At 42.6% G+C, this 15,146-nt stretch overlaps 1 protein-coding gene and 1 long non-coding RNA gene across 2 annotated transcripts in view; one reads left to right on the forward strand and one right to left on the reverse strand.

The window, feature by feature from the left end:
* Positions 1 to 1,500, reverse strand: part of LOC138037923 (uncharacterized) — a 28,172-nt gene extending 26,672 nt beyond the window's left edge. The window contains exon 1 of the long non-coding RNA XR_011130151.1: positions 656 to 1,500. This is a non-coding gene — a long non-coding RNA (uncharacterized lncRNA). The remainder of the gene's footprint in view (positions 1 to 655) is intronic.
* Positions 1,501 to 2,397: 897 nt separating this feature from the next.
* On the forward strand, positions 2,398 to 8,221 carry LOC138037591 (uncharacterized). Its single transcript, XM_068883497.1, has one exon. The coding sequence runs from the start codon at positions 2,651 to 2,653 to the stop codon at positions 7,865 to 7,867; it is 5,217 nt and encodes a 1,738-aa protein (XP_068739598.1). The 5' UTR covers positions 2,398 to 2,650; the 3' UTR covers positions 7,868 to 8,221.
* The last annotated feature ends 6,925 nt before the right edge of the window (positions 8,222 to 15,146 follow it).

The raw sequence follows: 15,146 nt of genomic DNA on the forward strand, positions 1-15,146 counted from the left end.
CAGCACGACTCAATGTTGTCTCCCGATAGTTCTATATCACGCCTTCGAAAAAAATCTAATTCATTAGCAATATAAATGGCAACACCTCCAGCTGCAGTTCTGGAGTTAGTATTTATAAATGAATAACCCGGAATGCTAATGTTGTGTATGTTGTTTTCTTTTAACTTCGTTTCAGAGATAGCAATGATTTCAGGGGCTTCTTCAACCGTGGTAATAAAGTCCTCCAGTAATGATAGGTTTTTAGGTAAACTACGCATATTTAAATGGAGCATAGAAAATCCATTTTTCCTCTTGGCTATTTGAAAAAGAGTCCCTGATTGTTTGATAGTGTAATATTTTGACTCTGAGTAATTTTCGTGAGAGATACCCTGTAGGTCATCATTTTTTTCTGGACTTTCAATTGTATCCTGGAAAAGATCCTTGGAATTTAATAAAGAAGTTGGAGTGTGATGAACCCATGCTCCCGTAGCTCGAATGAATTCTTGGTGATGCAGATCATGAAATGGGAGTTCACGTAAAGCATTAAAGCTTGTAGCCATTTAAGGGTTTAGAACATATTTCTAAATAAAGTATACATGCATGATAAATTAATATTTGTCGCTAGATGCAATAACAACGTTGTTATTATTATTACTGATAGCAATTCCGTTCTTACCCGAGTAAAGTAGTCGACCTGACTAATGGGTGCGAGGGTGTTCATCTTGAAATCTTTTAAGATCGTCTTCCGTATCAAACATGACTACTGGTGAATGTTCGTTGTTCCTAATGAAAATTCTTCCATTGAAAGTCCATATAAATTTCCACTTCAAACGCTTTTTTTCTTTATTTACATTACCAAATAATTTTTTTTATACGGCGTGAGGGATTCAGAGATAAAGATGTTAGCGTCAGACTCGAGGTCAAGGTCAGGAAGGTCTCTTGCTTTCTTGTTAGCCAGTTTCCTCCGATTGGAGTAGAAGGTATTTCTCACACTTCGTCGGGTAAATTTCACAATTATTTTTGGTGGAGCAGCAGCATTGTAAGACGGTATAGGGTGCGCAATAGAAATATCTTGTTCGTTAACTGAAACATCAATAGCTTTGCCAACTGATTGATTCGGCTGAACAGTCGCTCGTCGCCTTGATTCCCGATATTTCCAAACAATCCCTTCTAAGGTATTGACCAACTTCCTCAATCTCATAGGAGGTATTTGCTATTTGCTCTTCCATGCTCATAAGATCTTTCTTGATGTTATTTACTTCGGAGTTGGTCTTACTCAAGTCTGTCCTCTGTTGATGAAGTTTTTCGTTCGACTGCTTGATTTGTTTCAATAGATCGCCATACTTGTCCGAGAAAAGTTGAACTGATGCTCTTAATTCACTGAACTCAGTAGACATAGTCTCCAATTTAGAATGAAGCGGTTCAAGTTCCTTCTTTAGAAGGTCCTTTACCTGTCCAATTGTAGCCATAGTTCTCTTAGCGCCGTAAGACGACAAACGTGGCCGGACGCCATAACGACATATGCTAATGATGACGTTAACAATATGACCTGGCAAAAAAAAAACAGACCTTGTTCAAACAGACCCCGTCACCTGTGCTAGGAACTTTAAACACATGGTACAGCTCTTTATAAAGGATGTGTTAAAGAGTAATCTTATGCCTACTGGGGAAATAGTACACCTATTTTACACGGTTGAATTCCACCAAAGTGGATCACCTCACATACATGCATCTTTTTGGGTATCTAGTTGCATATCAGTGAGAGCCCCCTTGCTGTTACACAATTATCCAGCTGTTATATCACACTGACTAATGCATAAAGAAAACTTCAGCCTGCCAATTTTAAACAATCGCGGTAACTTTCATATCCTCGAGTAACGACACTGGCACTTTGATTATAGACATTTCATCTGTAAAGTTATCTCTTTGTGGGCGTAAAATATAACTGTAGCTCTAAAATGCGTTATTAAGATCCTTATTATACGAACGAAATTTGAACTACAGATGATCATAGGCAGATCAAATGCTACTTAAAGGGGCGGTGACAGGAATTGTTAGTAAAAATCTGGAAAGCAAAGAAGACCTGTTCTCCCACGGTAAACGAAAGTTAATGGCCACATTTTCTTCAAAACGGCTATTTTTGCTCACAGGAAGCATTCTTAAGTGTTTTTGGTTACGCGTAGCCAAGATGAAACAGTTCATTGCTTAGCTTGAAAATGTCGGGCTGATGAACTCCCGGAAGCAATTTAAGAATGAAAAAGTCACTGAAGATTGATTTGGTAAATTTATGGTCAAAATAAAGCGGATAATTACCATGATACTACTCCTTTAATAGCAAGGATCGAACGAAAAATCTAAAAATTTTAGGCCCGAAGTGGGTGATACTTGTCGGGAACTGTGGACATGCCGTGTTTTTTTTATTGTTTGATAAAGTCGCATAATGACCGGAAATAATTCAGATCGGATCGAGACATGTATTTGTACTTAGTGGGTGTGTTTAAAAAGGATATCGTGTTACTTTCGTTGTTGTTCGAAGCACGCGGTTGAGTAAAGTGAGCGAAGTTTTTGTATTCAAAAGTTGGAATTAAACGGTGATTTTAATAGGAAACGTATTGTCGCTGCGTTTTCGACAAACTGGCACCTCCGACGGGACGTATATAGTTGAGCGATTATGGATAAACAACTAGCAGACTTGGACGGCAAGATCAGAACGTTAAACTTTAGAGTGAAGAAGACGGAGGAAATCCTGCAAAAAGATGATCGTGTGGCTTTGGAGAGGCACAAAACTTCGCTCGAGAGCATGGCGACCGCAGTGATCACCCTAAAGGAATCGATAGAAGAGAAAAAGTTTACAGAAGGTGAGAACGAGGAAAAAATACAAGAATGGGCAGCAGATGTCGAAGCAGCAGTTGACGAAGCGGATACATGTATGCGTCAGTTGGCTGACAAAATAGAGCAAATCGATCGCCATGTGAGGCATGAAGCCGCTCTTTTCGAGCACAAGCGAGCCATCGCATTGGAGAAAGAAAAGATACAGCAACAACAAGAAGCTGTAGAACAAGCTCACGCCGAAGAATTAGCGTTTGAGAAGAAAAAGCTCGAGTTACAACAAGCTCAAAAGTCAACTGAAACCACAGGAGCGACTAGCGAAGTTGCGAAAATGCCGAAGCTTGTGATAACTAAATTCGATGGAACGCCTCAAGACTGGATGCGTTTCTGGGGTCAGTTCGAGACCCAAATCGACAAGTCATCTATCCCTGACGTTACGAAATTTTCGTATCTGAAAGAGTTATTGGTCACAAAGGTCCGAAATCTGATCGATGGACTTCCGTTCACAGGAGATGGTTATCAAAGGGCCAAACATCTTCTTGCGAGACGATATGGGAAAACCAGTGAAGTTGTGGGAACGTATGTTCGGAACATATTGGAGTTGCCTGCAATCAGAGAGAGGGATGTGAAGAAAATTCATGAATTCTATGAGGTGTTGTTATTTAACATCGAATCATTACAAACATTGCAAAGCCTAAGCAAACTTGACGCCGCTGTGAGGTTTACATTTGACAAGCTGGGAATCATTAAGATCGAGCTTGCGATGATGGACGGAAATTGGAGCGAGTGGTCCTTTGTACAATTCCTAGAAGCGTTGGAGAAGTGGACGATCAATAATCCAATCTCAGAAGCTCAAAGGCCCAAGGTCGAGGCGATTCCTAACAACAAGAGAGAAAAAACAAGAGCATTTTATGCAAAACGTGATGATGGGAACCAGACGACCGCCCGTGGATGTTTATTTTGTGAACGCTCCGATCACAAAGCTATTGACTGTGACAAAGTCGTGAGTGTCGAACAAAGAAAGAAGATTTTCCTGGATAAAAGACTGTGTTTTAACTGCACGGGATCTAGACACCGAGCCGAAGATTGTAGGAGCAAATCCACGTGTCAAGATTGTCACGCAAGGCATCACACGTCACTATGCGACAGAGTTCAAGCACGCGAGCCGGGGATGACAGCAAATAACATCGGAAACACAGCAGTGATTCACCCAGTCGTAGTTGTAAAAATTGGCGGCTACAAATTCAGAGCCTTATTAGACAGTGGCGCGAGCCATTCATACGCTTCATCGACCGCGATTGATTTAATCAATGCACGGCCAAAGTCTACTGGACTAAGGCAGATAGCCATGCTCACCGGAATCACTACGAGAACGATGCAGGTGTTTGGTGTGGTCATTGATTCTGTACAAGATGAGTTCAAGCTGGAAGTTGATATTACGAAAGTCAACAAGCGAGAGTTATTGGTTTTGGAGAACCCACGTTACAAGGAAATACTTGAGGTGAATTCTCATTTCAACGGGGTGCGAATGGATGATGACGACACTAAAGACAGGCTACCCGTACACATCATGCTGGGCGCGAATGATTTTGCGAAGATTCGCACTGAAGAGCGTTTGAGAGTGGGTTGCGGTGGAGATCCAGTTGCCGAGTTCACCCATTTTGGCTGGACAATGATGTCGCCTGGAGCTGACAGGGAGTTGGCAAATGCTTATCTAGCCATTAATTCGAACGCAGATTACGAGAGGTTGTGCGCACTTGATGTCCTTGGTCTGGCAGACTCTTCAACCGGAGATCAAGGTGACGTTTACGAAGAATTCAAAGAACAGTTAGTTCGATCTTCAGAAGGATGGTACGAAACTGGACTTCCTTGGAAGGGAAACTGTCCTCCGTTACCAAACAACCGAGATGGAAGTTTACGCAGATTGAACACTCTTGTACGGAAGCTGAGAAGAACCGACATGCTCGACGACTATGACGCTGTGATCAGAGAGCAACTTCGAGAAGGCGTAGTAGAGCCAGCACCTGCTGAGGTAACTGGAAGAGAGTTTTATCTACCCCATCGTGCTGTCGTGCGTCGGAGTGCTGAGACGACGAAGCTGCGAGTCGTGTACGACGCGTCAGCCCGTGCGCAAGAGAAAGCACCATCGCTGAACGAATGCCTACATGCTGGACCTCCGCTACATAATAAGCTGTGGAGTGTCATTGTTCGTAACCGTTTTCATCCTGTGGCCGTCGCTGGTGACCTTCGCCGTGCATTCCTACAAGTGCGGATACGAGAAACCGAGAGAGATTCCTTGAGATTCCACTGGATCGCTGACAAGACAGGAAAACAGGTTGAAACTCTGCGTTTTACCAGAGTGGTGTTTGGCCTCGCCCCTTCACCGTTCCTTCTCAATGGGGTGATTCAACAGCACTTGGAGAACATGCAGTCCAGATATCCTGATAGTGTGAATGAGATACGCAGAAGTCTGTACGTGGATGACCTGATTTCGGGAGGACCTACTTCAGAGAAAGCAAAACGTTTAAAGCGTAAAGCTACCGAGATTTTCGCCAATGCTAAATTCGAACTGCACAAGTGGCATTCAAACGAAAAGCAACTAGAGACATCCTGTGAAGATTACGAACCATCATTCGCCAAGGAGCAGTTAGAGAATGGAACAGCAGCTGGAGAGTGTAAACTACTTGGACTTGGTGGGGACAAGGTTGAAGATACCCTGCATGTGAGCTTTCCTGAACTGCCAGCCGAAGAGACAAAGCGTGGTATCCTGGCTAATTTGGCGAAAGTCTACGACCCGCTTGGAATTGTGTCACCAGTCATGCTCGAGGGAAAAGTTCTCTACCGAGAATCATGTATCCAAAGGAACGCTTGGGACGCTCCGTTGCCAGAGCAGATAGCAAACCAGTGGAGAAAGTGGGAAAAGGGCCTACCGGAAGAAGTGTCGGCGAAACGCAGTATTCCTCTCTACCAGCAAGAGATCGATAAGATTGAACTCCACGCATTTGGTGACGCCAGTGGCCGCGGAGTGTGTGCCTCAGTCTACGCCGTTGTGACGCAAGCATCAGGGGTGTCGCAAGGTTTGGTTACTGCGAAGTCTCGTCTTGCCAAACAAGGTCTAACCATTCCTCGCCTAGAACTTGTGTCAGGACACATGGCAGTGAATTTGGCCAGCAATGTACGCCAAGCATTGGAAGGACTTCCTCTTGCGACTACTCTTCATTGCTGGCTAGACAGCTCAGTAGCCTTACATTGGATTGGAGATCGGGGAGAATACCGTCAGTTCGTCTCGAATCGCGTAAAGAAGATTCAGACTCACCCAAACGTGCTATGGCATCATGTTCCATCAGCAGACAATCCAGCCGACCTAGGAAGTCGCGGTGGTAGTGTAACTGGAGCGCAGCTGTGGTGGAATGGACCCACCTGGCTTACAGATCCAGCCAATTGGCCACCTGAAGTCGTAACAAAACCTTCCCCAGAGAGTTTAGCAGAAAGAAAGGTGCAACAAGAGTTATTCGCAGTGGGAGTAGAAGGCAAGAGTGACCTCGAAGTTGTCCTTGAGAAGTTTGACTTGCGCAAAGCATTGAGAATTGGTGCTTGGGTAGCGAGATTCTTGCGCAATTCTCGGAACTCCACCAATAAAGCCAAGGGACCACTGAGCACAGCCGAGGTAAAGAGGCATGAGACGTTCTTGGTCAAGAGGGCCCAGCAGCAAGGATTCAACAACGTCAGTTTCGAGCAAGACCAAGAGCAGCTGCAACCTAATGAAGAGGGTGTGCTCGAATGCCGAGGACGTATCCAAGGCGAGTATCCTGTGTACCTGCCGGACACGGCTCTACTTGCGACGAAGATTGTGCAACGTGCCCATGTAACTACACTCCATGGGGGAGTTGGCCTAACAATGGCCAGCGTAAGAGAGAGATACTGGATACCCCGCCTTAGAAAATTAACGAAGAGAGTCGTAAGAAACTGCAGTGGCTGCAAACGGTTTCAAGCCGTAGCTTTCGCAAATCCGCCACCAGCACCTCTGCCAAGAGAAAGAACCGAAGGCGACACGCCCTTCAACGTGATTGGTGTGGATTTTGCCGGACCGGTGAAGTACCGTAACAAGCGCAAGGAGATGCGTAAAGCGTATGTGGTATTGTACTCCTGTAGTCTCACCCGCGGAGTGTTTTTAGAGTTACTACCGAATTTGGAGACCGGGGAGTTCATTAAGAGCCTAAAGCACTTCATCGCCAGAAGAGGACGGCCATCAAGGGTCTACTCAGACAACGGTCAGACGTTTGTCGCTGCCGCCAAGTGGTTAAAGAAGGTACAGAAGGATGAAGAGTTTCATTCGTTTCTTAGCAATCAGTCCATCATTTGGCAGTTTAACCTCAGCCGTGCGCCCTGGTGGGGAGGGCAATTTGAGCGTCTGATCGGGTTGATGAAATCAGCATTTTACAAGACAGTTGGCCAAGGGATACTAAACTGGGAGGAGTTAAGCGAAATTATCCTGGATATTGAAGTCGCCATGAACAACCGTCCCTTGTGTTACCAGGAGGAGGATGTCCAGCTCCCCACACTGACGCCAAACACGATGCTATTTCTCAAATCCAACATCTTGCCCGAGTTACAGCCTTACCATCTGGAAGAAAGAGATTTGAGGAAGCGCGCCAAGTTCCTACAGAAAACTAAGGATGCAATGTGGAATCGATGGACAGCTGAGTACTTGCGTGCGTTACGCGAACGTCACCGCCTTAAACTTGGAGACAAGCGGTGTTCTCTTGACGTTGGAGACGTAGTTATTATCAAGTCGTCCGAGCGGAACAGAAATAGCTGGCCCCTTGGAATTGTTGAAAGTCTGATTGAAGGAAGGGATGGAGTAGTTCGTGGTGCGAGATTGCGAGCCGGCCGATCCCACATCGAACGCCCTATTCAGCACCTGTATCCCCTGGAACTGTCGTGCGACAGGGATGGTGTCAGAGGAACTACAACAACACTTGACCCTGGAGCACCAGCGTTTAGACCCAGACGAGATGCAGCAGTCGCCGCCGAGCTTCGAGTGCAAGATTTAACCTAGGAGGATCAGTTGGAATGAACATTTGCTTATAGAACGTTTTCCATTAGGTTTCATCGTTTGTTTTACCTCAATAGCACAATTATTAGGCAGTTCTCGGTGTTACATATGCCACGTCGCTACGAGACATATGGGGGAGAGTGTCGGGAACTGTGGACATGCCGTGTTTTTTTTATTGTTTGATAAAGTCGCATAATGACCGGAAATAATTCAGATCGGATCGAGACATGTATTTGTACTTAGTGGGTGTGTTTAAAAAGGATATCGTGTTACTTTCGTTGTTGTTCTATGCACGCGGTTGAGTAAAGTGAGCGAAGTTTTGTATTCAATAGTTGGAATTAAACGGTGATTTTAATAGGAGACGTATTGTTGCTGCGTTTTCGACAATACTGGTGCTGTCCTAAATTAATTGACATGAATATGAAACTTACACATTGTTGTCACATTTGGCGCCCGACAGTATGGTTCAGTTTCCTCACAAGTTATCGCGTTCGAGGTGAAGTCAGTCAACCAGGCACAAATTCGACAAAAGAACTTCTTTAAATTGTACCGTTTGGATAGCAAAAAATGTGAACAAAACATGGTTGGTGAAAGGAAAAGGACAAAAGAACTTCAGAAGCAATTTAAGAATGAAAAAGTCACTGTTCTCGCTCCTGTGCCTGCTCCAGCAGCAGCAGCCGCGGATCCGCCAGCTCCCGAAGTTGCACCCATTCCTGTGGAGGTCTAGGTAACTATGGTTCCTTCTAGCCGTTCTCGACATTCTTTTCGTAATTTCTCCTGGTACTGTTTACTCGTGTTGTTGGATACCGCTAGCGGGCGAAGACTTTTAACGTGTATCACGCGTTGTACGTTTTCAATTGCCGATTAAACATAAGTACGTTGCTGATTTCCCAGCGGTTTCATCATCGCTAGCCGGCGAGGAACGACTTTTGATACCGCTAGTTGGCGAGGAGCAGACTATCATACCGCTAGTTATAAGATCTCGTTTTGATACCGCTAGTTGGCGAGGAACAAATGGATACCGCTCGTTGGCGGGGAACGAGTTTTAATACTTTGAGTTAGCGAAGAGTGAACTTCGATGCCGCTAGTTGGCGAGGGACTAGTTTTGGTACCGCCAGGTGACGAGGAGCGAACTCCCATACCACCTGCTGGTGAGGAACCAGCTTTGATGCCGCTAGTTGGCGAGGAGTGAACTTTCATACTGCTAGTTGACGGGAAACGAGCTTTGCACGATACCACAAGTTGGCTAGGGACAAAGTTTTATGCTGCACCGCTAATTAGCAAGTAGTGCATTTGGATACCGCCAGTTGGCGAGAAGCTAAACTATTCATTTTTCGTAGAATTTCTTGCACTCGTTTCCGCTAGTAGGCAAGGAGCATTGCGCCTATCCTTGAAAATCTTTAGCAGGTTAATGTGTAATATTCAGTAATAGCCACTATTCGTTGACCGAGAATATGTTACCCTGTCTTCACGGGCTAGTTGTATTACCACTTAGTGGTAAAGTAAGGAGTTTAAGGTAATTCCTTGGTATTGCATTGCGCATCCCTACTGCGCACGATTTTTGCGTCATTAGCGCGCGCTCATGAGCACATGCGCGTACAAAACGCAAGAGATTTCCCTCAAACTAAGCCCGATAGCGAAATAAATGCTCTTTTTCTCTCAAACGAGCACGGTGACCCCCGATAATTTTTTCAGGTATTTGCTTATAACAATTTAATAAAGAACATATTTGAAAAAGAAAAAAAGTTTGATAGTAGAACATGAATTTTTCTGGAAAACAGTTCCGTACTGGGTGTATTTCGGCCAAGGCGAGGACTTTCAGCTAACCACAGAACTGTCCCAAAGAGTGCACTATTCCCACAACCAAGTAATCAAAAACGGCGAAAATGAAACAATACTGCTTATGTGAATAAAATAAGCTTTATTTTCAAAATAAAATTTTGTATCTTTCAAGTAACGAAAACTTAATTCTGTATGAAGGTGATTCGAATTTTAAACGCACAACCACTAAAACAAGCACGGTGACCCCATTTTATTATTGCATTTTTTTAATGTTTATATCATGAATGTTAATTATGACAAGTTTCCAAAAAAGTTTGATAGAAGAAGAATTTCAAGGGAATTACCTTAAGCATTATTCTGTGTCATACCTCTAGAAGGCGGAGAGTTTTGGTTGTCCAGCAAGTTTTAAGCTTACTTACGACTAAACAACGGAGAACTTTTGTGGTTAAACTTTGTTTTCAAGTGGATTGGCTTTCGAAAGGGATACTCCACTGAATATGCCATTTTAGAAACTGTGGAGAAATTAAAATCAGCTGTTGACGATCAACAAATAACATGTGTTATTAAATTATCAACCTCGAATAATGCATTTCGCGTGCTCTGATTGGTTCACTCAATCTCGGTTATCAGCTCATATACCTTGGTTTGACCTTATATGGTAAATGATTGCGTTAAGCGTTGCTAAACTAAAAATGCTTTCGCCGGAAAGCGAAATTTATCTTTGAATAAAGCCAAAAAGGAAAAAAAAACTTTTTGTTGTGGAAAGTTTGGATCAATTCCGACGTTTAGAAGTACGCGAAAAGGCAAGAAATGTTTTTGTGATGAGCCTGCGCCTGTCTGACAACAAGGTATTACACAACATCGCATCAGTTCTCATCAAGTTTTTTTTCGATTTCGCTCGGATTTGCTCGCTTTTTCCTCTCGTATTTCGTACTTCCAAATTTTTCGAGTTGAAGGAATTTAATAAAACAATTATTCCATTCGCGCTTGTTGGATATGAGACTGGTTATAGCCAACTCGGCGCTACGCGCCTCGTTGGCTATTTACTATCTCATATCCAACGCGCGCTCATGGAATAATTGTTAAGTATCTTTTTAGACTTTTCCAAGGCCTTCGATACATTAACCACCATATTCTTTTAGAAAAACTGTATAAATATGGAATCCGAGGACATCCCCATGCATGGTTTTCAGACTATATAACTAATCGTAAACAATATCTCAAAGTTGGTAATGCAGAATCCAGCCTGAAAACCATCACATGTGGCGTGCGTCAAGGCTCCACACTAGGTCCACTGCTGTTTCTATTGTATATTAATGATTTGCCTAGGTCCTCGATGAAATTAACTTTTAGGAATTTTGCAGATGATACAAATATGTTTTATTCTTCAAAAGACCCCGAACAATTACAATCAGTTGTTAATGAAGAACTTGGAAAGGTCTTAAAATTTTGCGCAGCAAATATGCTATCCATTAATTTTAAGAAGACAAATTACATGATAATTACTTCACCTAAGAAGAAAACAAATATCAGTATAACACTTTGTAGTATAGAACAAAAGTCCCAGATTAAATACTTGGGTGTCTTTATTGATGAGCACCTAAAGTGGGATGCTCAGCTCCAGCACATTAACAACAAAATAACAAAAAATATTGGAGTTTTATTTAAGCTTAGGCATTACATGCCTATGAGTACACTTAAACAACTGTATTATACTCTCATATATCCGTATTTAACGTATGGAATAATAAGCTGGGGTATCGCATACCAAACTAAGTTACATAAAATTAAAATAAGTCAAAATAACTGTATTCGCGACATCTTTTTTGCAAACAAAAGAGAAAGTCCCACGCCGTACTTTAGACCATTAGAAATTTTAAAGTTAGAGAATATTTTTAAATTAAAAATTGGCGCTCTTGTGCATAACATACAATATCGAAAAAAGGATATACCTCTTGCTCTCTATGATTTAGTTCAACCAGCTGCGGCTGTCCATAATTATAGGACCAGGTATGCCACTAATCAAAACCTGTACAGACCATTTTCTAGAACTAATTAAGGCCTGGCAAGGTTTAACGTAGTGGCATCAAAGACCTGGGAAGCAATACCTATAGAAATTAAGTGTCTCCCCTTTGACAGTTTTAAAAAAGAATACAAAGTCTATCTACTTGATAGTTAGACATGTGATTAACTTAGCCAGACCTTCACAACTAGTTTCTATAAGCACTGCATAACCTCCACCCACTTGTAACTGCTCTGTGGTAGCAGCCAACTCGAAAGCTTGGCTCCTTTGGCTGCTACACACTTTCTTCTTTGTTATGTTTAATTCAATGCACAGCTAGCTCTGTTTTTATTTCTTTTCTACTCTTTTCGTTGTTGTATTGTAGTTGAATAAGTGTGAATAAATGAACTTGAACTTGAACTTGGTTCAGTTTATATGTTTTACTGGTTGGAATCATGCCGCAGTTAACAAGAGAGTATTTCAGCACATTATTATGCAGGCTTGACTGCCACCGTTAAGGCCAAGGCGTTTGTTTTTTCTTTCCTATAATCCTCTGGAGTATTCTTACAGTAGTAGTCGTCACTTACTGTTCGACGTCTTGCCATGTCAATTGTGATGTACAGGCATTTTTGTTTTCCGAATGTATTATGTCATTGACGTTCATTAATGCGCTAGTTCTGCTTTAGTTACTCCCGCATATCTCACATATTGTTAATATTCCCCTGGGTTAAAGCGGGAACGTATTTGTTTATGTCAACCGCCCCATACAGGCGTTCGATCGATTTGAGGCGTTGGACCTGGGCGTGCTCAGGGCCATACAAAGGCGGACCAATATGCAGCCGCACTCGATGAGATATGGGCGCGATGGGATGTCCTCAGTTCCCAAGAGATGTTGGACCTGATGCTGGGGTTGTTAGGAGACCCTATACGCGCCAAAATAGCAAAACCTAAAGAGTGCTTCCGAGATGCCACAGCACATGCGCACAACTGCTCCGCATAGCAGGGCTGGTTCTTTCTCCCCGTACCCCCAAATCCAGTGCTTTAATTGTCGCCGTTTTGGACACTCACCCGGTCTTGCAGGGCCCCTCAAAGCGTGATGCGTGGAACCCGAGGGTGTGTTGGTCAAAGCTGGGGGCATGGTTCCCGCTACTAATTTCGTCTAATACGATTTGGAAAGACGCTGAGCTGACTTGGAATGATAATAATAATGAATAAACTAAAATTGTTTATCCATATATCACAGGTTGTCTTGTTCACTGCTATGGCTGTTTGCGGTACATTTTGCTTGTCCACATTAGTTTTTGGACCCTATCCCTTCTTTGAACCTGGGGCTCCTTCTCAGTGTTCCACACCACTCTGGACCCTTCTCTGGACCTCGTTCAGGGCTGGGGCCAACGAAGAGTTGGGTGCCCTGTTTTAGTTTTTTTTTTTTTTTTTTTTCCGTTAAGCTTTTGGTTTATTCGTCGTTTTTGTTCATTTGTGGGGAAAATCACAGTTCGTCCATCTTGCGTATTATGGCCGCTGCTGGCACAAAACCTTTTGAACATACTCCGCTGTGTAGTTCAACACAGGGAACCAAGCGTTTCGTTGGCCCCTTGGTATCGGCAGATATGTGTCCTCTCGCCCCGAGCTGGGGTTCGTTAGCAACCTGCGATTTCGTGTCCCAAAATATTTCAGGGCTGGTACTATCCACTGCCACTCTCTCCGCTGTGAACATCTCTTGGCAGATTTCGATAATCGCAACAACGTGGATTTGTCAGAGATTATCCAGCACGGAGTCCGGATAGAACATTTTTTCCGGCATTTCCGAGGGACGTTCAAACAACAGTTGTTTGACATGCCTTCGCCCCCATCTATTCTGTTTGAGAACTCTCCTTCATGTGCAAAGTTCTCGGATTTCATTGCTGATACAATTGTTCAGTGGGTCGATCAGAGTTACATTGCATCGTCACGTTGTATTGTGACTCTTAGCGTGTGTAGCTGGAGGGATATTCTATCGCAGGATTATTTAAGGACGGTGCCTACTATTGTTATTGCGCATGCGTTCTGCGCATCGCGAGATACTCGGATTTCCTATCGACAGTGCTTATTTATACAGGGATATTTTTGCGCGGTTCAAAACTATGCGGAGAAAGCAGAACTCAGCAAGTGTTCTTGGTATCCAAAATAAGGGTAACCACGCTCTTTTTAGAGATACGTAATTAAGCTTGAATTTGGAAATGCCATACATTGCTTTGTATTTTAAAGCTTTTTACAAATATTGTTGATTAATTATCTTCGAAAAATGCGTGGTGACCCCCAATTTTCTTTTTGGATTTCAATAACTCTTGCCCTGAAATTTCTCTTTACAGCAAAGATCCCAAAAATGTGACAACTTGTAATAATTAATTCACATTGTTTCAATATTTTTTATTAATTTATCAGCTTTATTGGACACATCAGAAAAAGTAGCACAATATTTGAGTTTAGGGAAACAAAATAGAACTGCAAAAATGAACCATTATTAAACTGATTTGATTTTCGAATTCATATTTCCCACAGAAAGAAGGAAACAGCATACGCTTTCCATAGTTATACAAGTATGTACGTGGACACAGTTGAACAACAACAATGATTATTATTATTGTTGTTCAACTGTGTACAGCTGCTTGGGTTTTGAAATTAGCATAAATATTATACTCAGGCAAAACCATATCATAAATGGCCGTTTTTATACTAGAGACGCATAATTCGTCTGGGACGAACTTGGGCAAACAGTTTTTCTGCGTCTGTTAAATTCGTCTAGTATAAAGACGGCCACAAGACGCATTATGCGTCTGGACGAAGAATCTATTTTAGTGCGTCTTCGAAGACGCACTAAACTGGAAAGTTCGTTCAGACGCATTATGCGTCTAGTGCCCGTCTTTATACTGGACGAATTTAACAGACGCAGAAGAAATGTTTGCCCAAGTTCGTCCAAGACAAATTATGCGTCTCATATAGTTCGTCCCGTCTTTACACCAGACGGATAACATAACAGACGCATGATTCGTCTGGACGGATTATGCGTCTCTAGTATAAAAACGGCCATTCTCTGACCCAGTACATGATGTGTGAAAGAACTATAAACTGAAGTAGAATTTGAAATATTTATGAAAAAGCTGAAAGATGAAAAAAATTCCACCGGATAAATTTTTGAAAATTTACTTTAAGAATGCAAAATAACGCCTCTCAATTGTTTCCAAACATATCAGGTAAGGACACTGGACGAACTTTCGAGATAAACTTGACCAAATCCAACAAACTCTATTTCCGGTTGTATTAATCTTGATTCATTATCCTCTGGAGTGGCTCAGGTGGTATTTGTGGCATTAAGCCGGAGCGCTCGGCTGAACACCTGTTCTGAGCCTCCAAAGGATAACGATATGGCATCTTTTGTGATAAGTTGAACTAAGTAATTTGCAATAAACTTGAAACTTATGGATATGCCATTACAACGATGGCAAATTTTATTTCCTA

Source organism: Montipora capricornis, chromosome 1, assembly GCF_036669925.1.
Source record: "Montipora capricornis isolate CH-2021 chromosome 1, ASM3666992v2, whole genome shotgun sequence".
Taxonomy (NCBI): Eukaryota; Metazoa; Cnidaria; class Anthozoa; order Scleractinia; family Acroporidae; genus Montipora; species Montipora capricornis.

What these genes read in the sequence shown, in the direction of transcription:
- LOC138037591 (XM_068883497.1), top strand. Translation starts at nt 2,651, where the DNA reads ATGGATAAACAACTAGCAGACTTGGACGGCAAGATCAGAACGTTAAAC.